General features: G+C 46.0%; 1 protein-coding gene across 1 annotated transcript in view; it reads right to left on the reverse strand.

Annotated features, from left to right (window-relative positions):
- The window catches only part of TBK1 (TANK binding kinase 1), a 37,044-nt gene that overhangs the window by 6,597 nt on the left and 7,903 nt on the right, over nt 1-22,544 (reverse strand). Inside the window, exons 4-14 of the mRNA XM_008069411.2 lie at nt 20,823-21,004; nt 15,752-15,912; nt 12,073-12,183; nt 9,668-9,847; nt 7,158-7,354; nt 6,170-6,228; nt 5,693-5,784; nt 2,757-2,858; nt 1,895-1,973; nt 547-668; nt 365-441 (exon numbers count right to left, since the gene is read on the reverse strand). Coding sequence (XP_008067602.1) covers nt 365-441; nt 547-668; nt 1,895-1,973; nt 2,757-2,858; nt 5,693-5,784; nt 6,170-6,228; nt 7,158-7,354; nt 9,668-9,847; nt 12,073-12,183; nt 15,752-15,912; nt 20,823-21,004 — 1,362 coding nt within the window. The remainder of the gene's footprint in view (nt 1-364; nt 442-546; nt 669-1,894; nt 1,974-2,756; nt 2,859-5,692; nt 5,785-6,169; nt 6,229-7,157; nt 7,355-9,667; nt 9,848-12,072; nt 12,184-15,751; nt 15,913-20,822; nt 21,005-22,544) is intronic.

Here is a 22,544-nt window from a genome sequence, read left to right on the forward strand (position 1 = left end):
AGTCAGAATGTTTCTAATAAAATCTGTATTTCCAGCTTCTCCTGAGAAAGGGGAAGACCAGGCGATGCCTCAGGTGATGCCCCCTGCCCTGGGGCCTCCCTCCCGTCCCTCAGTGCCCACAGCCAGTCCTTCCTGTTGCCTTCCTGGACCTTCCAGGCTCTGGGGCTCATGACCCTGACTGACAATAGTCCAAAGGATGGTCTTAAGAATGACCGTGTGTACATTCAACCTCTTCCTGACAGAATCTCCTCTCTGGAACAAGCGGCTTAAGCAGTCCCCTTGCAAGTAAATCGACTTAGTCCAGCTGAACTGAAGCTAACTACAAGGGGATTTACTGGATTAACAGACAACAGATTTTACTTACTGCGCTCCGCTTTGTCTTTTTTGAACTGATAGTAAATTTCTGTGATACAATTTAACAGGACTTGCAGTTTTTCCACACTGTTTAAGAAAAAAACAAGAACAAAAATAAATAAATGAATCGAGTCAATGTGAAAAGGACATTTACCATCAAGAGCAGCCCCCACCCGCCAAGCCGCCACCTACTTCCGGTCCCTGGGGTGAGTGCCTTCCTGGTGCGCCCACGTGTCGGCCAGCGACCCGCCTGGGGACAAGCGGCTGTCGATGTCCTGCAGGCTGGTTTCTATCGTGCCCTGAGAACTGGAAAGCTAAATAAAACCAATGTGTTCAGAGCCAGATTGCCAGGTCAGAAACGATCATCCCAAGGTCAAGAATGTAGAGTCCAGACCCCATTTCTTTGGGAGACCACGTCAACTCAAAGACAGAGCAATCCGGTCCATCTCTAAAGACGAGATTGTCTCTTAGGTTGGCTTCCACCAAGAGTTACAGCACGATCATAAAACCCCAGGCAAACTAGCACTAAGATACTTGATATACATTCCATACAGTAAAGGTCCTTCTAAAACGTGCAAAATACCCGAAATCTTCTGTCTCCTTATCTGTAGAAAACGGCTAATTTGGCTGATCCTCTGCCTCACAGTGCTGCAAAAACTCAACAGGAAACCCCAAGCAGCCCCAGGTGCACAGCAGAGCTCAGCAAGACTCATGCTCTCTGCTCAGAGGCTGGAGAAGAGGACTTCCTCTTAAAGAGGAGATGCAGAGAAACCCCATCCAGACCTGCAGAGGCTCCTCTTATCTACTACAGACTCGAATGCAACAGGTGTGACACGTACGAGGCAGGACGAAGTTAGGCTTCAAGGACACAGGTGTCCAAGTACGTAAAGGTCCTGACACCCACGACTGACACTACCACTAGCAACAAACAAGGGCGTTCCTGCTACCACACTCTGGGCAGTCAGCACTGGCCGTGTGGCTGGCCCGCACAAGGTGGATTCAGCCTTTTCTAGTTACAGAACTGATTCACTGCCTTGGGGGCCCCCCATTCTTCCTCACTCTTTATTTTAGAAAAGATCTGATGATATTTTCCAGTTTGCACCGATTTCTAAACAAGCCTAAGTACTCTGCATTCAAATGAGCGTGAAGTTACATCCACGGACTTGCTTTCATTGCCACAGCAGCGACACAAAAGCATTATGGATTTCAGAGAGGGAGGGAGGGAAGGGGGGAGGATGAGAGGAGGAGGGGGAGGAGGGGGAAGAGCGGGGGGGAGAGGGAGAGGGACAGAGAGAGAGAGAGAGAAAGAAAGGACAGCATGTATGAGGGGGACAGAGATGGGTATGAGGCACAGTAGACGTGGGAATAACAAAAAGCATTTTATGGAGTTAGGACATGCAAACACTGTAAAGAAATTCCTACAGATGGGAAAAGGCTATCCTTTGTCTAGAGTTAGAAATATCATCTCTCCAGAAAAGCTAATCTTGACAGCAAAAATTGATTATGAGCTTACAATTTTCACCATTTTGTAAATACTTACTCTCAACAACTTGGTGTGTATGTCTGAAATTTCACCTAACTCTGCTGCTTCCAGGTTGATCTTCATCAACTTTTCATATCTGCATGAAAAGTCACAGGAAAAATTGAATAAGAATGATGACTGTATAGATTTTAAAAGGCGTTTTATAAATTATGTTTTTGTCATAATCACTTAAGGATAAGAAATTGATTCAAAATCTATAAGCCAGCAAATTCTAAGAAAACCTTGATGTCTTCCCGAAGAAGCATTTGATATACTACTCATACATAAATTGCAGTTAAGAGCCTTTGCAGATTCAGAGATAAAACAGAAAAGGCAAATTAATTTCAAATAATCTTATGTCAGGAATAGAGTAAAAATACTAGATTTCAGGATGAATGGAGGCCAATAGTAAATACTGATTTATTGTATCTCCTCTACAGTACAAATAGCATATTCTAGAAAGAGCACAGTTTAAAATACTGTTTCAAAAGACCTTCACAGAAAAAAGCGTAAACTAGGAGCTATTCCTAAGATTCTAAAAATACCACCGCAAGGCTGCCTCGAAACCCCTCTTCCTAATTCCTTTGCTGATGACAGACTCTGTATCTTCCTGTCCAGGGCTTCTGCTTGTAGGAAATGAGATGTTCCTCCCCGCCTCCTCCCCCACCGCCTCTTCCTTCGCAAAACCTGGGGGAAGATGCCCTGAGAGATGCTATTCATCTCTCAGAGGCAACTGGCGCCTCTGCCTCTGTGGGAGGCGACCATGAGCCGTAACACTGCCCTGCGTGCCACGCTCGTCACGGACAACCAAACAGATGCCATGAAAAGAGAACAGCACTTAACAGTTCGACCACAACCAGCGAGGACATCATCTACTCACACTTTCACAGTTTTTTCGATGTTCCTGATGCAGAAATCCAATGTGATCACAACTTCTGTCTTCTTGTGAACAGTTTCATTGTAATCATCTCTAACTAATTCACTAAAAAAAAAGATTCCCATTAGTCAATCTAAGGAATTACTTATTTTTTTCTAGCCTATCGCTAACTACATTACAGTTCAAACACACTGTGTAACAACATTCCTGATACAATTAGGAAAGCTAATTCACACTTTTGGGGACACCACTATTAAGAGCATTTCTGTGACCCTTACACGTCATCTTGGGCACTTGTGTTTTCTCAAACCCTGACTACGTACTAGGTTAACAGCTTAGAAGCCCAAGGCATTATGACATTAAGAAACAGACATCTATAATCACACAGAGAAGTCGCAGAGCCTTCCATCTTTCGCCACCAAAACTTCCCTTTACTGCTCACAGATAGACTGCTCATGGGTTACTCCATGACCCAACCACAGGAGGGGCATCCCTTACCCAAAACGCTTGAGACCAGAAGTACTTCAGATTTGAATTTTGAGATATCTGCACAGATACACACTAGCCGAGCAGCCCAATTCAAAATTCACAGTGCGAAATGCTCCAGTACTTCCCTTGCACGAGACCTCTGAGCACCATGTTGGTACTCACAGAGTTTAGGATTATGGGGCACTTGGGATCAGAGGTGCTTAACCCACAGTGTGATCTCTGAAGAAGGATGACCTAGCAAATAATATAACTGAAGGGCTATGGTCTACATCAGGGATCACAGACCAAGGCCTAAGGCCTGTTTCTGTAGGGCCTGTGATTTAATGTTACATTTTTAAAGACTGCTTAAAAAAAGAGAGAAAAAAGACCATATGTGGCCCATGAAGGCTAAAACATTACAATGACCCTTTAAAGAAAACACCTCCCAAGAGTGGTCTACACTAAAACTATTTTTCCACGACCTACTAAACTATAAACTATTAAATAAAAAGAATAAAAACTCCATGGATCAGTGACTGGGGTAGATAAGAGCAAGAAAAACCAGAATCTCCTAGCATACTTAGGTTTTTCCAGAAACTGGTAAAACTTAGAGGCTTCTTAGTGGAAACAGAACACAGGCCTGGAAACAGGATGTGTGAACACACTGGAAAACGTTACCGGTATGACACAGCTTCACACGAAGATCACAGAAAAAAGCCCAAAAAGGTAAGAATAATGAGATGCTTCGTGGCCATTTTCAGGAAGGGACTGCCAAAAAGCCCAACGCCCCAGGCCCTGTGTGCAGTGAGGTGGGCCAGAAAAGACCTCCCAGTACAGGGCAGCCATGGCTATCACCGCGTGTACAAGACACACAGGTCTAGGAGCATAATTCTCAGAAAAGAGAAGGTTTCAAATGGAAAGATAACATCTATAAGTCATGAAATGTGAAAAGTAAAAATCACATCTGTCTTTCATTTCTGAGAGTCACTTTCAGGAAGAGACTTCCTAACCAGATGATCAAGACCCTGATCCAGAATAACCATCACAAGTGATCTAGTTGAAACATTAGTTTGTAAGTGCTTCCTGGTGTGTACGCTCTCACTTCACGGTTCCGTCTACATCAAGAATCTGGAAGGCCGGGCTTGGTGGCTCTGTCTGTAATCCCAGCACTTTGGGAGGCCGAGGTGAGTGGACTGCCTGCGCCCACGGGTTCGAGACCCGCCTGGGCAACTTGGTGAGACGTCATCTCTACAAAAAATTAGCCGGGCATGGTAGCGCGCACCTGTAGTTACAACTACTTGGAAGGCTGAGGCGGAAGGATCACTGGAGCCCGGCAGGTCGAGCCTGCGGTGGCTGGGAGCGGCCGCTGCACTCCAGTCTGGGCGACAGAGTGAGACTCCAACTCAAAAAAAAAAAAAGAATCTGGAAGGGGCAAGTCTACAGAGACAGAGCATCCGTGGTGGCCAGGGCGGGGCGGTTTGTGGGGAGATGGGAAGTGAATGCCGGTGGGTGCAAGTCACGTCCTGGGGTGATGAAAATGCTCTAAGATCAGGGGCTGTACAGCTCTGTGGACAGACGGAACACCACTGACCTATAATTTACATGGGTGCATTACATCTCTAGGATGTGAATTATATCTCAGTACTGTGTGAAAAAAAGAGTGGCTTCATTTTGGAAAATGGCAGGAAATGGAGGAAGATTCTGAGGACTCAACGATGGTACTGGGGTTCAACAAGCCAAAGCCTTCCAGAGAGTGAAATGACAACCAAGTCAAGGTCCTTGGAAAAAAAATTCATTTGTTTATTACATGGTAGGAACAGTATGGTATAAGTTTTAAAAATCAGATACTATCTGTCCTGTTTCACAAGCTTATTGTAGGATTCAAATGAAAAAACAGTTGCTAAATGTTCTGTGAACTAAATGTGGAACAGATGTACTGAAATAAAAATCAAGCATGGCTGGGCATGGTGACTCATGCCTATAATCCCAGCTACTTGGGAGGCCGAGGTGGGAGGACTGCTTGAGCCCAGAGTTCAAAGCTGTGGTGAGCTACTGCACCACTGCACTCCAGCCTGGGCAACAGAATGAAACCCTGTTTCTTTTTTTTTTCTTTGATTCAGAGCCTCACTCCATCACCCAAGGCTGGAGTGCGTTAGTGCGATCATAGCTCATTGCAGCCTTGACCTCCCAGGCTAAGGCAATCCTTCCATCTCAGTCTCCTGAGTAGATGGGACTATAGGCATGCACCACTATGCCCAGATAATTTTTTGATTTACTGTAGAGATGAGGTCTCACCGAGTTGCCCAGGTTGGTCACCATACCCTCTCTCTTAAAAAATCCAAAAGCAAACAAGAAAAGCAAGCACCTGACCCTAACTACCCTGGAAAGGTAAAACAGCATAGAGGGAGTGGTTTGCCACGTTTCCAGTGAGTTCCACATGAAGATCAGTTTTACATTTCAGCCTTACTCACACCAGCCATCGTATCCCCTTGCGCACCAGCTCCTGGTAAAGCAGCAAGCTGCTGGCGATTCTGCAGGCGTAACACACAACCCCCGTTACTGCCTAAGGAAACAATTCAAAATGTCAGTATCGGATACTAACTGTGGTACAAGGTAAGAACGATATTTCCAGCTTAAACACTTCTATCAGGCTAATTAAAAGCATAATGCAGCGCCAATCCCTAAAAGCTAATAGCAGACAAAACTGTAACAAATACTCCAGCTTCAACATTATCTAAACATGCTCTGTCTCCATGGAGGCAACCTTCTTACGATGAGTTCAAGAAAGGATGAAAAGGAAGAAAGAATACAAAACAATTTGGAATGAATTCCAATGTATATGCATGACTTCCTAAATCATACAGGCATATTAAAAGACAACACATTTTGTTGCTCCATGGTAAAAATTTGAATCAGGTGTTCACACAGTACTTTAAGTAAACACTGACCTTAGCCATGCTGGCATCCCCATCTAAGTCATAACGTGGGTGGACTTTAGGGAGGGAAACTGAAATACAAAGAGAAATACTTAAGATGAGAAAGAAAATCATGTAATTACATTAACCTTTACATACAGCAAACAGAACATCTAAATTAAACACTGATGACAAAACCTTTAATGTACTTTTCCTGGTTAAAAAAAGCTACTTGAAACAATAATGCTCATTCCCTAACAAATTACCTCTGATATTTCTAAGGAGTTTCACATTTCCCTTAAGTATATTCCAATGCAATGAGCTCAATGTTTAATTTTAAAATCTCAACCAAACCCCAAAGTTCCAAATAGGCATGTACAAATTTGAGTAATTCATTTTTTCCTGCCAGTAGAATGAATAATTTAAGAGATTCCAAAAGTGCAGCTCTGCCTCTTCTTGGATGCTAGAGCCTGGCACACGTCCTAGACACACTGGACACAATACGGATTTGCTCAAATTTGTGATGCAAAAGGTTATTTTGAGTGTTTGCAAAACACTTAAAGCAGAGTTATAGTAAACCCTATGTAACAAACTAGTTTACCACTCTATAACACTAAATATTTGAAGTCAAGATATGTCTATAAGGCTTTCAATTTTACAGCCACTCGCTTTCACATAATTCACAGAATTTTAATATCTATGAGCATTCTACATAAACAACATCATCTGCTTTAAGAAGATGACAATCATTTCTACAATGAGCTGGGTTTTTTTTTGAGTCGGAGTGTCACTCGGTCGCCCAGACTGGAGTGCAGTGGCCGCTCCTGGCCACCGCAGCCTCGACCTGCTGGGCTCCGGCGATCCTTCCGCCTCAGCCTTCCGAGTAGCTGGAACTACAGGCGCGCGCTACCACGCCCAGCTAATTTTTTTATTTATTGTAGAGATGAGGTCTCGCCAATTTGCCCTACAATGAGCTTTTTTTATAATGGCTAGTAAAAACAACAAGGAAAAGGCCACGCACTCTTTTCGTAGACCAGACCTATGGTGTTCAGGGGTTCCCGGCTGACGATGAAGATGGGGTTCTCCTCAGTAGTCTTAGGGAAGTGCTGCGCCAGCCTCCCGGGTTCCAAGACCAAGCGGCGACCTTCGTAGACAAGTTCTTGATTTGAAGAGACAATTTTGGTTTGTTTATACACCAGCTCATGAAACACAGTAGCACTGTGTGAGGAAAATTAAGGACAACGTAACTGAGGATAAAATGACAGGTACGATGTTTCTGGAACACTGACTACAACAACATCCACTTCTAGCTCACATTTGCAAGACCATGGCCAGTCCATATAAATGCTGTTTGGCTAATGTGGATACGACGAAGTCCACCAGACTGGCAATTCCACACGACCCAGTTGTCCACAGTTGTGAAGTTTAAAGTGTTTTTGTTTGGATACCTGTGTAGTCTCCAGGATTCTTAGCGTTTAGAAATGGGAGCCAATACAGCAGAGAGGGCGATAGCACGGACTTGCGCCATACACCGGAGTTCACCCCAGCCCTTTGCACCTGGCGACGAGACCGGCAATAGCTTGGTGCTCTGTGCTCATCTTTCTCATCACTAGGGTGGGGATTTAATGGTGTGCACCCCACAGAACTGCTGTGCGGACCAAAGGGTTTGGCTGTGTGAGAACCGAGGTCAGTACCATGGGACCACGTTTGCTGGGTGAATTAACAAAGCCATGTAATTCCAAGACAATGTTTTGTGGAAGAGACAGATTCCCCTTGAACAGGTTCATAAAAAACAATGTTTTGGCAGCAGCGCTGTGACTCAGCTCCACCAGCCTCTGTTATGAACTGGCTCAGGCTTGGGTAAACTTCTTACGCTCAAGCATACTTTCAGAATGAGAACTGTGGCTAACTCCAAACCACAATGTGTGTCTATTCAGCTCTTACATACCGAAATAAAGACAGACAGGACATTGCAATCTCGTGTTATGTCAGTATTACTGCATTGCTTAGATTCATAATGTTATACTTATGTTTATACATTAATATCTAAAACAATATTTTATCTAATTGATTGTATTCCTTAATTACCAGCAAAAGTCCCTTTTACTAATTTTTATGAAGTATCAAAACTGCTATTGAATTTTGTCAAAACAGAAATGAAGGCACATAGAATGGTTGTAGTGTTTCCCCCTTCACTCTACAAAACATTTTATTTGGAGGTCACTGTAGATGCCCATGCAGCTGGAAGAAATAACTCCCATCATACCTCACTCATATTAAGGGTAAAATATCAACATGTCAACACTGACACACTCTACTCCGATTTCCCCAGTTGCATATACGTGTGTGTGTGCGCGCGCGTGCGCGCGTGCACGCGCGCACATACAGCCATGCATCATTTAGCAATGGGAGACATTCTGAGAGATGCATCGTAAGGTGACTTCATCCCTGTGGGGCTGTCTTAGAGTGTCCTCACACAGCCCTGTGTGGCCAGCCTGCTGTACACCTAGGTTTTGTGACAAGCCTCCTGCTCCTGGGCTAAACACGTGCATAGCACATTACTGCACTGAACACTGTAGGCAGCTTAACACAATGCTAAAGTGTCCATGAAGCTAAATGGAGCGTAACACAGAAAAGTCACAGTACATAAATGGTCTTATCATCTTATGGGACCAGTTTCGCAGACGTAGTCCATTGTTGACCAAAACGCCATCACGAGGTATGTGATTGTTCTTAGTTTTATGCAGTTTTATCACATGGGTAGTTTCTTAAGATCACATGAGTATATTTTTGTTTCCATAAAACAAACATTAATAATTTCCCCAGTACCGAGTGCTTTATACCACATACGCAAATAATAACTACACTAACTGTATTTAAGATTTAGGTTTTAATATTTATTTTTGAATTGGAGTCTCACTCTTTCGCCCAGGTCGGAGTGCAGTGGCATGCACACTCACGGCCACCCCAGTGTCCACCTGCTGGGCTCCGGCAATCCTTCCGCCTCAGCCTTCCAAGTAACTGGAACTACAGGTGTGCGCTACCACGCCCGGCTAGTTATTGATTTGTTGTAGAGACGCGGTCTTGCCAAGTTGCCCGGGTGGGTCTCAAACCCGCAGGCTCAGACAATCCTCTCGCCTCGGCCTCCCAAAGTGCTGGGATTACAGGCTGCGCCAAGCAAGCCCAGCCAAGCTTTAATATTTTTTAAATGACAGAAGAGTACCCTTCATAAAATCTAGCTCAGTTATTACAGATGTCATTTGTGATTATGTAATTTGAAAGAAGGCACAAAATAAAAGCAGTCCTGTAAAACTTGCAGTTTAAGAACAAGTTAATTTACCTACAAACTTTAGAAAACCGGAAACTCAATCTTTTTACTCCAGAGGTAAGTGGAAGGGCACTGTTTTAAAAGTGGGCAGCAGACACCTCTGGGGAAAGTGAGGCACCTCTCTACTGCTCTCCTAACTTGGGAAAATACCTCCTACGGAACACGGTATGTGCCTGAGGAAGCAAACACCCAAAGGTACTTACGTATTGTAACTGTGGATATAAATCTTATGAGCTGTCATTTGTTGTAGTGAAAAAACATGAATTATCATCCGGTGAAGTATATCACTAGTTTCTGCAAAAAACTGGTCAAAACCCCAACATTTCTCTTGATCTGCTTCCAGGATGTTTGCCAGAACAGGGGTCAGCAGAACTTGAAGGCCCCTAGAGCAGGATCGAGAAGTTAGTTGAAGAGTGAACACGTCACAATTTGTCTAGGCACAAAATCATAATATTTACCACCAGATCAAAGGAACTGCCATTATTATTAGATTAATTTCCAGAAAGCTAGGTGACCTTCATTCACTGTCACTTGTCAGTAAACCAGGGATTATAGACTTTGGTGTTTTTTTTTTTTTTTTAGAGTCAGGGCTTCACTTTGTCACCCAGGCTGGTGTGCAGTAGTGCAATAACTCACTGCAGCCTCAAATGCCTGGGCTCAGGTGATCCTTCTGCCTCAGCCTCCTGAGTAGCTGCAACTACAGGTGTGTGCCACTGTGCCCAGTTCCATGACATTTTTGGTGCTTGTTTCCACTGCTGATCTGCAGTACCAAAAATCTTTACTATTTAAAGTAAAATTGTTTTTTGGCACCTGAGCAACTTTTACCAAACAATTCATAACTTGGTATGCTAAAGACTGATTAGGTCAGGTCTGTTACCCTCCAGAAATACGCTAGAGTCAGATAATCAGATATTTCTGACTCTGAGTTTTGGCAATGTAATCATAAACCAGCAAGGATTCGTTTCCTGGCCCTTTACATGTTATCAGTTTTGCCTGGGATCCTCAAAATGAGTATTTTCTAAATAAAAATGTAATACAAATCACTGTTACAATACTCCATTCCATTCTCCAACAAAATAAATTTCTCTTAGCAATCCAGCTGCATGACACAAGTGTATTTTAGAAACTGTTCTTTAGACAATATGAAATGCTTTTGAAAATGGTTTTAGCAGTGGAACTCTTGGTTTAAATAAATTTTCACAGAATTCAATATGTAAAACAGAGGGTTCTACTGCTTGTTTTAAGTATGTATATGATAAAGGTCATACACAAAGCACCCACAACTCATCACAGGTGCCAAGCCAGCACCCCACAGCCTGTGTCCACTTGTGGTTTCTCTAACTACCACACTTGGGAAAAACCAGAAGTTAATTCAGGAATCACAAATTCTGAATACTGGTCTTCGTTTTATTTCCAGAGTGAAACCTAAAATAATTTACTTACTACTTTAAATTTATTTTATTGTAATTCTTTCCTTGTGATAGTCTGTCTGCTAAATTTAAAAAGACCCATATGAACATCTGAAATGCTGGAAAAAGTATGAGAAAATGATTATTTTTCCCCTTCTGAATAGCTTGATTATTTTATTTTTGAGACGGAGTCTCACTCTGTCGCCCAGACTGGAGTACAGTGGCACGCTCGTGGCCACTGCAGTCTCGACCTGCTGGGCTCAGGTGATCCTTCCGCCTCAGCCTCCCAAGTAGCTGGAACTACCAGTGCAAGCCACCATGCCTGGCTAATCTTTTGATTTATTGTAGAGACCAGGTCTCGCCAGGTTGCCCAGGCTGTTCTCGAACCCCTGGGCTGAGAAAATCCTCTCGCCTCGGCCACCCAGAGTGCTGGGATGACAGGTGTGAGCCACTGCACACAGCCTAGCTCGACTATTTTTAAAAGGAAGACAACTGGTCGGGCTCAGTGGCTCAGCCTGTAATCCCAGCACTTTGGGAGGCTGAGGTGAGTGGATGGCCTGAGCCCGCGGGTTTGAGACCTGCCTGGGCAACTTGGCGAGACCTCATCTCTACAATAAATCAAAAATTAGCCGGGCATGGTAGCGCGCACCTGTAGTTCCAGCTACTTGGAAGGCTGAGGCGGAAGGATCGCTGGAGCCCAGCAGGTTGAGGCTGCGGTGGCCGTGAGTGGCCACTGCACTACAGTCTGGGTGACAGAGTGAGACTCCAACTCAAAAAAATAAAAAATAAAAAAATAAAAATGAAGGCAACATGAACCTCCTTTGGCTGTTTGCTTTTCACAGCTTCAGCTGAGAATTCCCTCCTATCCACACTGCCATCTGTGGCCCACCAACATGGAGCCATTAGAAAGGTATCAGGTCCTGAGCAGGGTCCTCATGCTGGGAAGAATTCCAAGACCAGTAGTGATGTAGTGATCTCAAACATATATGCCTTGTGTCCCAAGAAACATCTGGGGAAATTACAGCACTCAGAATACGTCTCTCCATCACCACAAAGACACACGCCACACATCATAGTGTAGGCTTTCACAACTTCTAATGAAAATAAAAGCCAACTACACTTGAGTATCTGTGATTTCAGGCAACAAAGACTTCAAACCCCACAGTGCAAAACGCGAGACTCGGGTGCACGACACTCACCGGGAAAGACTACAAGAAACAGGCATGTCCCCGCTCCAGTCGATCGGGCCATTTTCTGCTTTCTGCACTCCAGATATGGCACCAGAAGGCTTTCCAGTAATTATTTTATACCTTGGGGAAAGTGAAAGCAGAATAAGTAGGCAGTCCCTCTCTGCATGGCGCACGAGTGGGCTTCGCTGAAGCACTTCTCCAATCGCACCTATCGTTATAGGCTGGCTGACACCTTGTGACTGACATTCACAGGATCCACAGAACAATCAAGACACTTGAATGGGACCGACCGTGGCAGAACAGTGGGTTTTACAGTGGCTGTTTTACATGAGCCACAGCAGAGAGCCTCAGAACAGCACCTTGATGTTCACAACAAAAACGTTAATTTTTTCATCGGAAAATCGAGCAAACACAAAATGAGTTATGTCACAGAACGTCTCTGGACCATGAAAAGAAGCACCTAATCCAGTTTGCCCGTATTGTCCAAAGGCACAACTGGACTAAATGACTTCTGCAGAAGACTTTTAAAAACTGCTGGCACAGTGGCTCATGCCTGTAATCCCAGCACTTTGGGAGGCTGAGACAGGAGGACTGCCTGAGCCCAGGAATTCGAGATCAGCCTGGGCAACATAGAGAGACCTCATCTCTAAAATACATCAAAAAAACATTAGCTGGGCATGGTGGCGTACGCCTGGAAGACTGAGGCAGAGGGATAACCTGAGCTCAGCAGGTGGAGGCTGTGGTGGCTGTGATCATGCCACTGTACTCCAGCCCTGAGGACAGCGAGACTTTGACTGAAAACAAACAAACAAACAAAACATATATAGAGCACAGTGTCAGAAATATTCTTTGCATATTGAAAAAATATGTACCCATATAGGAATAGGTGTATGTGCCAATTTTTTCTTTTTTTCTTTTTTAACTTTTTTTTGTGTGTGTGTCAGGGTCTCACTCTGTCACCCAGGCTGGAAAGCAGTGATAGGATCCCAGTTCAATGCAGCCTCTATCTTCTGGGCTCAGGCAATCCTTCAGCCTCAGTTAACTAAGCACCTGGGACTACAGGTGTGCACTACCACACCTGGCTAGTTTTTTGATTTTTTGTAGAGATGAGTTCTCACGATGTTGCCCAGGCTGATCTCGAACTCCTGGCCTCAGGCAATCCTCCTGCTTCAGCCTCCCAAAGTGTTGTGAGCCACTGTGCCCAGCCGTATGTTCCAAAATTATAAACCAAATATAATCTGATTCCTGATGAAGGTGATAAAAATAAAGATGAACTGAAGCTAAAAATGAAGGGGGAAGCAAGAGAGTGCTATCCAGGACGGCACCCTTGTGCGGGGTCAGCCCTTTCCTGCTGAAACAGAACCTAGGAAGGGGAGAGACGGAGTACTCCAAGCCTTCTGGGATACTCACACCCCCACGAAGGCGTGAAACGCCACATGGCAGAGTCTGACGTGAGCTCAGAGGTATTCTTCTGGCAGATTTTGTTTGTTTAAAGTCTAAATAAATGCAGTTGGAGCCAATGAGCACATGCACATTTTAAAAAGTAGAGCAAACCAGCACAGCTGATTCCAACCATCTGCTGCCTCCTCAGCTGAGGCTGCCAGGATTTCTCCCTTAAGAGATTTTTCAGAGAAGGAGAAATTAATGTGAAAAATAAGGTGTGTTCATGTGAGAAGGCTCTGAGGAGGAAGTGGAGACAGATGAGGTCAGTGCACAAGGGGGAGAACAGAACGGACGGCAAGATCCTTAAGGGAATGCCTCCAAATTCTTAAAGAGTTTAGCAAATTTTGATGAGAATCACGTATAATCACATTCATAACCACTGCCATCATGGGAAGCGAATGCATCCTGGTCAGGAAAGCAAGATGCTGTTACTCCGATGGCCTCAAGCACCCCTGTACGCTCTTAGCATTAGTGTTCGTGAAATGCCACCTTTCTGTGCAGATAAAGTAACGATTCTTCTAAAGGAGGTCTGCATGCGCAGGGGGTCGGACAGAACCACCAGGTGTCCTAGCTCCAGGGAACAGGTGGCTTCTGCCCAGGAGGATGAGCACCGTCCCCGCTGGGAGGAACGGACACCCACACTTCCACAGAAGCTGCTGTCCCATCCGAGTCTGCTCTCCTTCTCCCACTGGCAGAAGGAAAAGCAGGCGGCCCCCTCTGATTTCGGAGCTAGAGAAGCAACTGCGCTTCTACAGCAGTGAGGGCTGCTTCAAGTCATGTGTGAAGGTCCATCGTGTCAAGGTCCAACCTGCCAAGGCTTGAGAAACACGGGAGGCCCTGAATGCCGGCTGCAGAGGGATACCATCAGTGAGCTGCTGTCCCAAACTGTTCACTAAACTCGGCACTCTTCACCTCATGGTTTTACGTGTATATGGGCTGGCTGTTTCCCACTAAGCAAGATCATTCATTAATTTATTTAAAATAAAAAGAAGTGTGGTCAATGAATGATTTTGTTGTTGTTATTGTTATTTTTTTTGAGTTGGAGTCTCACTCTGTCATCCAGACTGGAGTGCAGTAGCCGCTCCCGGCCACTGCAGCCTCGACCTGCTGGGCTCTGGCGATCCTTCCGCTTCAGCCTTCCAAGTAGCTGGAACTACAGGTGCGCGCTACCAGGCCCGGCTAATTTTTGATTTATTGTAGAGATGAGGCCTTGCCAAGCTGCCCAGGCGGGTCTCGAACCCGCGGGCTCAGGCCATCCACTCACCTCAGCCTCCCAAAGTGCTAGGATTCAAGGCTGAGCCACTGAGCCCGGCCAATGTATGATTTTTATAATAAATTTCACATCTAGAAATGTGTCTCTCTTTTCCTTGGTTCATAGTAAGTGATTTTTCTACATAGTAATTATTTCCTAATAAGCACAGCAGTACATATGTGTACACCGTACTAGTAAAATAGTCTCTTGTCCAAATCTATAACACCAGAAAAAAGTTACATCATTGCCAAAAATGTTAATTTTTTAAAATTGAGGTTTCATTCTGTCATTCATGCTGGAGTACAATGGCTCGATCATGGCTCACAGCAGCCTTGACCTCCTGTGGTGAGCCATCCCTCAGCCTTGATCCTTCCTCCTCGGCCTCCCAAGTAGCTGGGACTACAGCTGTGCACCATGCACAGATGATTTTTTTGTAGAGGTGAGGTCTCACTATGTTGCCTAGGCTGGTCTCGAACTCCTGGGATCCTCCTGCCTCAGCACCCCAAAATGCTGGGACTATAGGCGTGAACCATCACCATGCCCTGTCCAAAATGTTACTTTTAAAATGGCAAAAGAAATCAGATCAGTTCAGGGTAAGACTTAAATTTCTCTGAGCTCTGAAAATGGTTCTAGTAATCTACAGAATTGTTTTTCTTTTTTTTCAGTTGTATGGAGAAAAAGTGCTGACAGGCACACAGAGAGAGATTAAGTAAACAGTATGCAGAAATAAAATCCAGAAAGAAGTGTATTTTTAGTGATGGACCAAAGATTGGATACCATTTATATTCTGTATGCAAGACATTTAAACACAAAATGGAAAACTATGTCTCTGCGTTTATAAGGCTGCATTCCTATTAAAAACCAGGTAGTTTAGAGCCTGAAATGACTGCCGGGCCAGTTTCCATTAGTGTACACGTCTACCATGTGATACCACAAAATAAGATAGAGACACATTTGAAAGTCACTCTCAGCTTGGCTGGAGAAAGTACTTACATCACCTCTTTATTCCGGCGCGGACCTTCAAATGGCCTGAAAGGCAGCGAGCCGGTGGCCGCGTGGTAGAACGTCACCCCGATGCTCCAGAGATCCACTGTGGCTCCGTACTTCTTCTGATGGTCCTTCCTCAGCACCGCTCTCTCATACATGTCAGGATGCTGAGGTTAAAAAGACGAAAGACTGTGACCCTGTGGCCTGCTGAAACACACGCAGAGCCAGTGGGCACGCAACGCTGCTGAGGAGGTCTCCAGGGCTTCCCTGACACTTTCACTCCCCCAGCCTGGAGGACGGCTTCCGTCTTCCCTCTCAAATCTCCACCTCCCTGGCCCTCATTTGATGGCCTTACCACAGACTTTGAAAAGGTAAGAAAGCGATCTGGTCAACTCTCCTCTGCACCTTCAGCCAACACCTCCCAGGGCGTCTGTGCCATTTCTGGGCCCACCTTCCAGGTCCTACAAGGGCTAGCTTCCCGTCTATGCGTGGACCCATCACGGCGTCTCACCGGTTCCAGAAATCAGTTCTTGCAATTAGCCGCTTACTCGATGCATCCATTTTTTTCTGTGTCCAGGACCATTTCTTTCTGCTTATGACCCATGCTGTAATTATCTCCCACTTGAAACAACCCTGAACTGGCCCCAACCTCTTTCAGCAACCACCCAGCTCTCTGCCCCCACCACAGCAAAACTTCTCAAGAAGGCCCGAGAACTGTCCAGGCGTGTGCCTGCCCTACTTCCTGGTCTCCTGCGTGGCCTCTTGCCTTGAACATCATCTACCTGGTTTAACGTCCAACTCTCTCGGCTCTCAGCCCCAGATCCTACATCCAACTGTCCTCTGAATGTCTCAAAGGCACTTCAAACGCAATAATCCACAGAGACTCTCGTTCTCCCTCGTCAAACTCCGAATCCTCACGTAAACAGCGTCACCAACCCTCCCCAGCTGCCCACACCCGAAGCCTATCAGCCTTGACCTCGCTGCCTCATCCCTGAGGTACAATGCATCAAGGCAAGGCAGGTGGGCTCTAAAATGAAAGTTGAACTCTCTAGGACCAATTCAGAGGATTGGCCCAGCGGAGTTCACTGGGGAGCCAGTGACCCAGATATACAGCCGGGCTGCTGTTAAACATAGGAGATGCCACACCAGAGTCACTGAAGACAGGTGGATCCTCTGACAGTAGACATTTCTCTCTGCAGAGAAGACCCAGGGGCACACACACTTTGCCTCCTTTACAGACTTTGTGTATGGCAGCTTGAAGACTCTTGGAAGAGGAAGCTTCGAGAAAGCACCACAGACCAGTCACCACCTGAGTGATCTCAAGCCAAAACAATCCCTGATGACAGAGGGATCTGGCCACGACCTAGGGGGCTGGCAGCCAGTGCAGGCCACGCGCTGGAAGGGGCTTCTAAATGACACGGCCTATGACTTTGACCCCCAAACGTTCACAAAAAACTCTGGATTTGGGGGGGATGGAAGAAAGACTCTTTGGGGAAATATATTTTAACAAGAAATTAAAAGTGGAGGTGAGCGGGGCAAGACAGGGGCTTGGAAGCGAATGGGGTCTGTGTGGCCTGCTGATCCAGTGGCACGACACGCAAAGGGGATGCTGTCCAGAGGCAACAGCCACACCCCTGGCCAGCTGCTGGCACTCAGCGCATCAACGGGGCTGAGAACAGGCCGTGAGCACCTGGCCATGCCTAGTGTCCTCTGGAACCTGGGGAAGAGGAGATGCAGCAGTTCTGGGAGGAGGCACAGGGGGACTTCACAAGGCGCAATGGCACCTGCCTAAATGGGCGGCTGGACGCTGCTCTGGGGTGAGTGGCTGGCGTGGCCTTACCCGCTCATGCTGGTGTAGGGCTGGCACTGGGGGCCCGGCTGCTGCGCCTGGACAGCAGCAGAGGGATTAAGCACTCCGAGAGCTTCGGGGTTACATGACGGAGACGACACCCATTGCAGCAAAAATGGCAGAGGGAGAACGCTGCTGTATTTTGACTTTAACACAGAAGCAAGGGGTTCTATCATGTGGCTTGGGAGCTCCTGGGAACTTCAAAATGAGACACGTTTCGCTTCAACTGGAACGTTTCTATACTGCTGGTGTTGAGATGATTCTTTATCACATCTGATAACTTCCGGTCACTGCACTTGAAATCAGGGCTAAGCATACTCCGAAATGGAAAATGAGCAAACTCTGGCCTGGAGTACAGCACAGACTTGGAGTCAGTTAATTTACCCTTTTGCTTTGCCCAGTTCAAGAGTCTATTAGAAGCAAGAGCTAAACCGTGGTCCCAGGAGTTTACAGGGTACTGGGGAGCCACCCCTCGAAGGTCAACACCGGACGACCATGGGTCTGCAACGGTTCTTATGGTAACGGGGCCAGGCCACTGACACTCCGTGGCAGAGATCGGAGACTGAGGGGAACCCTGCAGGGCAGTGACTGCTCTGAAGAATGACTTCTGAAGGTCCTGCCAGATACGTGCACAGGTGAAACACTTATTTCTAACTCCATTTTATATATAACCAAGTATTTCTGTACAGTTCTTCTGAGAATGTAACTATTTCTAAATTACTTTGTTTGGTTAGAAACTTTACTGAGGACTGCTGCCGGGCTTGCTGGCCCACGCCTATCATCCCAGCACTTTGGAAGGCGGAGGTGAGAGGAATACCTGAGCTCAGGGGTTTGAGACCAGCCTGGGTATCTGGCAAGACCTCGTCTCTACAATAAATCAAAAAAATTAGCCAGGTGTGGTGGCACGCACTGTGGTTCCAGCTACTTGGAAGGCTGAGGCAGAAGGATTGCCAGAGCCCAGCAGGTTAAGGCTGCAGGGACCATGAGTGTGCCACTGCACTCCAGCCTAGGCAACAGAGTGAGACTCCAACTCAAAAACAAAACAAGAAAACAAATTACTCACTACGCTGGGAAAACATGGAATGACAACACCCCCGTAACGTATGACTCACAAATCCAAGTCACCTTGGCCTTTGCATGCAAAAGCACCATTACATATCTGAGCAAGGATATATGACTACTTAATCTGCTAGCAAAACTGTTCAACTTTCCCATGTTAAATACCTGTTACTTTACTATATCTGCCTTGATGGTGTTTGTAGGTGTTGTGCTATTCTTTTGTTGAGGTATGTATAGACTGACCATGAGATCTAAAGCTGTCACTCCGAGAAGCTGGAGGGAACACCGCAGAATATGCACTCGACACAGGGTGCCGCTCCGCTGGCCTGCATGGCCTGCTGGCCCTGGTCCCTCCAGGTCCACTCTGGCCATTTGCTGAGCTCTGGCCAAATGCCCTTCCCTCCTGCGTTTCCAGCCCCTGCGGTCACTCTGGTCTTGCAGCATCGGCGACTGCTGCTTCTGCGGAATGCCCAGTCCCAGGCCTGGCCTAGCCTGCTCCTTCTGATCGCTCTGGTGTCTCCCCGCTCACACCTGAAAGGAGGCTTTCCCCAGCCACCATACTCCGGCGAGTCACCCTGGACCGCCTCCCCTCAGCTGACTGCCTCGGCGGAACTTCAGTGGTCTGGACTGACCTCATCTCTGTCCTTGCTAATGGCCCTCCCTACTGGAAGATGGGCTCTGCAGGGCAGGAGAGATGTGTCTAGTTCACCACGATGGTCTCCTGCCTAGGACAACGCCTGGCACACAGGAGGCTCTGCACTGATACTTGTGGAATGATGACGGTAACCCACTGCTGGGTACTGTTACCTAAAAGATCATCAGACCTATCTACAGACTACCCACAGTTAGAAGAAAAGACACTTTGATTCATCTTGTAAGATCTCTTTTTTTTGAGTCGGAGTCTCGCTCTGTTGCCCAGGCTGGAAGGCAGTGGCACGCACGCTCAAGGTCACCCGACCTGCTGGGCTCCGGCGATGCTTGCGCCTCAGCCTTCCAGGTAGCTGGAACTACAGGTGCGTGCTGCCACGCCTGGCTAATTTTTTGATTTATTGTAGAGATGAGGTCTCACCAAGTTGCCTAGCCTGTTCTTGAACCCGTGGTCTCAGGCAATCCCCTCACCTTGGCCTCCCAAAGTGCTGGGATGACTGGCTTGAGCCACCAGACCTGGCACATCTTGTAAGATCTTAAAAGCAGAATCCAACTGGAAAAAAGTTATACAATCTGAGACTTTTAAGACAAAGCCCAGAGCCTTGAACACTTGATGACAGCTATATAAGTTTCCTGCTTATATAACATAACAAAAGACATAAGTATGCTTTGAAGTATGTCAAGTGTCTCACAGATTTACTGACTTTACACAAACAACCCTACCTCAACTTTTCTACCACAGAGCTTTTCTAGCATTTCAAGTGAGAGATTGACAGAGGATTTCATTGGGTGTGTGTGTTTCCAACAATGGTCCTTTCAGTCATTCACTAGCCAACCTCATGGACGCTTGTTTCAAAGACATAATGACCCTTGCTCTGCAGGGAATAGCATTATAATAACTCTTAATATACTAACTCACCCAAAAAGGGAGCTGTCACTAGTTAGATGCTCTGAGTGTCTAGGTAGCTTTTCCTTCTAACATAGCATAGCAGCAGTCACATTCAAGGATTTAAGGGCACTATAAAAATGCCAAAAAAAATTTTTTTTTAGTTGGAGTCTCGCTCCGTCGCCCAGGCTGGAGTGCAATGGTATGCTCATGGCCACCTCAGCGTCGACCTGCTGGGCTCCAGTGATCCTTCCACCTCAGCCTTCCAAGTAGTCAGGACTATAGGTGCACCATGCCCAGCTAATTTTGATTTAGACATGAGGTCTCGCCAAGTTGCCCAGGCTGGTCTCGAACCCGTGGGCTCAGGCAATCCACTCACCTCGGCCTCCCAAAGTGCTGGGATGACAGGCTAAGCCACCAAGCCTGGCCAGCCAAGAATTTTTAATAGCCAATTATTAGCACCTTACAGATGATCAACACCTAACTCCCTTGTCACACACCACATTCTTACAACAGAAAGTCTCATTTCTGTCGTAAAAACGGCACGACTTTTTATAGTGAACTGGCAACCACCCAATTCTATCTGCTGTGGGTCAAGCTTCTTCAACGGAAATGGTCTGTCACCAACAGCTTACCAAGTATTCCTCTGTGCCGTACAGAGACACAAACTGCTCGTCATCCTCCAGCTCTCTGGCCGCTCCGAAATCTGTGAGCTTGTACACTGACTGCCCATCCTCCCCGATGACACGCATGATGTTGCCGGGTTTGATGTCACGGTGCACGATGCCATTCTCCCGCAGGTGGTTCATGCCGCCCACTTCAACAGCAAGCAAGAGGAACATCAGGAGGCAGCAGCGCATGAGGACCAGCCAAAACCCAACACCAAGACGCAGTCACGCAAACCGTATGACCTTTCCACAGCCTGTTAGCTTATAGCTCACATGTTGCTTATAAGGAAGGAGCTTTGGAATGACACGAATCAGTATGGTCCAAGGAGAGTCCAGTCTCCCTCAAAACCTGACCACGAAAATGTATCAAAATGGTCTTAAACATAGGATTTCTTGATTACTTTAGGTTGTAAACGTGTGGGCAATTTGTTTTTGCTTTTAGTTGGAGTCTCACTCCGTCGCCCAGGCTGGAGTGCAGTGGCATGCTCACGGCCACCCCAGTGTTGAACTCCTGGGATCCTTCCGCCTCAGCCTTCCAAGCAGCCGAAACTACAGGTGTGTGCTACCACACCCAGCTAATTTTTGATGTATTGTAGAGACGAGGGACGAGGTCTCACCATGTGGCGCGGGTGGGTCTCGAACCCGTGGGCTCAGGCAATCCACTTGCCTCGGCCTCCCAAATTGCTGGGATGTTAGGCTGAGCCGAGCCTGGCCCAATTTGTTTAATCCTATGAATATTACAGATTCCCAAGAAAGATACCAGTCTTTTATCACAGTTTTACATTTCTTTCCTTTGGGGAAAAAACCATAAGAGTAACTCGACTCCATATGTAAAACAGTAAAAAAGTAACCAAAAGAGGGTGAAGTGTCAGAATTATGTCAGAATACGTAAAAATGTATTTCTCATGTACATAGCACTATTCAAAAAGCTCATTTTCTTCTCTTTCTTTGGGGCAAAGTTGGCTACACTACTGCAATTATGCTGCTTTGACTAACAGGCAGTGTCTCCAAGTGCAAACTGCAAACGTGTGTTTGATGCTGCTACATGAATGTCCACATTGAAAACACAAAAAATCTAGGGGTATCAATGTATAATTTATTAAAACCCTGGTCTACCAACATCCCCTGGAAGGCATCGGCTATCTGAAACTTCTATCTGATTAAACAGGCGGGAGCACATGGTTAGTCCTGTTTCTCTCTCCTTCCTTCCTCACCTAAATACTCCCCACTCTGCTTTCAGGTCAAGTTCAAGTTTCCCACTCACCTTCTTCAACATTCCTTACATATTTGACTCAGTCTTCCTAAGAAGATCCTTCATTTATTACAATATTACTTTTAATAAAAACAGTTACTGAGATATAATTCACTCATCCTAACACTCTTTTTCAAGTGTACAACTCAGTAATTTCTCAATGACCAGAGCTTACAACCACCACCACCAGTCTCAGAACTTTTTGTCACACCTCATAGAAGTTCCAGACCCATGCGCAGCCACCCCAGCCCTGTCTTCTCCTAGGCTCCTGACAACCACTCAATGACTTGCTGTCTCTATGATCTGCCTTCTGGGACACTTCACATAAAACTGTGATGATGTGATTTGCGTATGGCTTCTTTCACTTAGCACGTTTTCAGGGTTCATCCCCATTGTGGCACACAGCACTCCCTCATATTTTTTTTTTTTTTTTTTTG

This window comes from Carlito syrichta, unplaced genomic scaffold, assembly GCF_000164805.1.
Source record: "Carlito syrichta isolate Samal-C Ts95f unplaced genomic scaffold, Tarsius_syrichta-2.0.1 Scaffold312002, whole genome shotgun sequence".
NCBI classification, from domain to species: domain Eukaryota; kingdom Metazoa; phylum Chordata; class Mammalia; order Primates; family Tarsiidae; genus Carlito; species Carlito syrichta.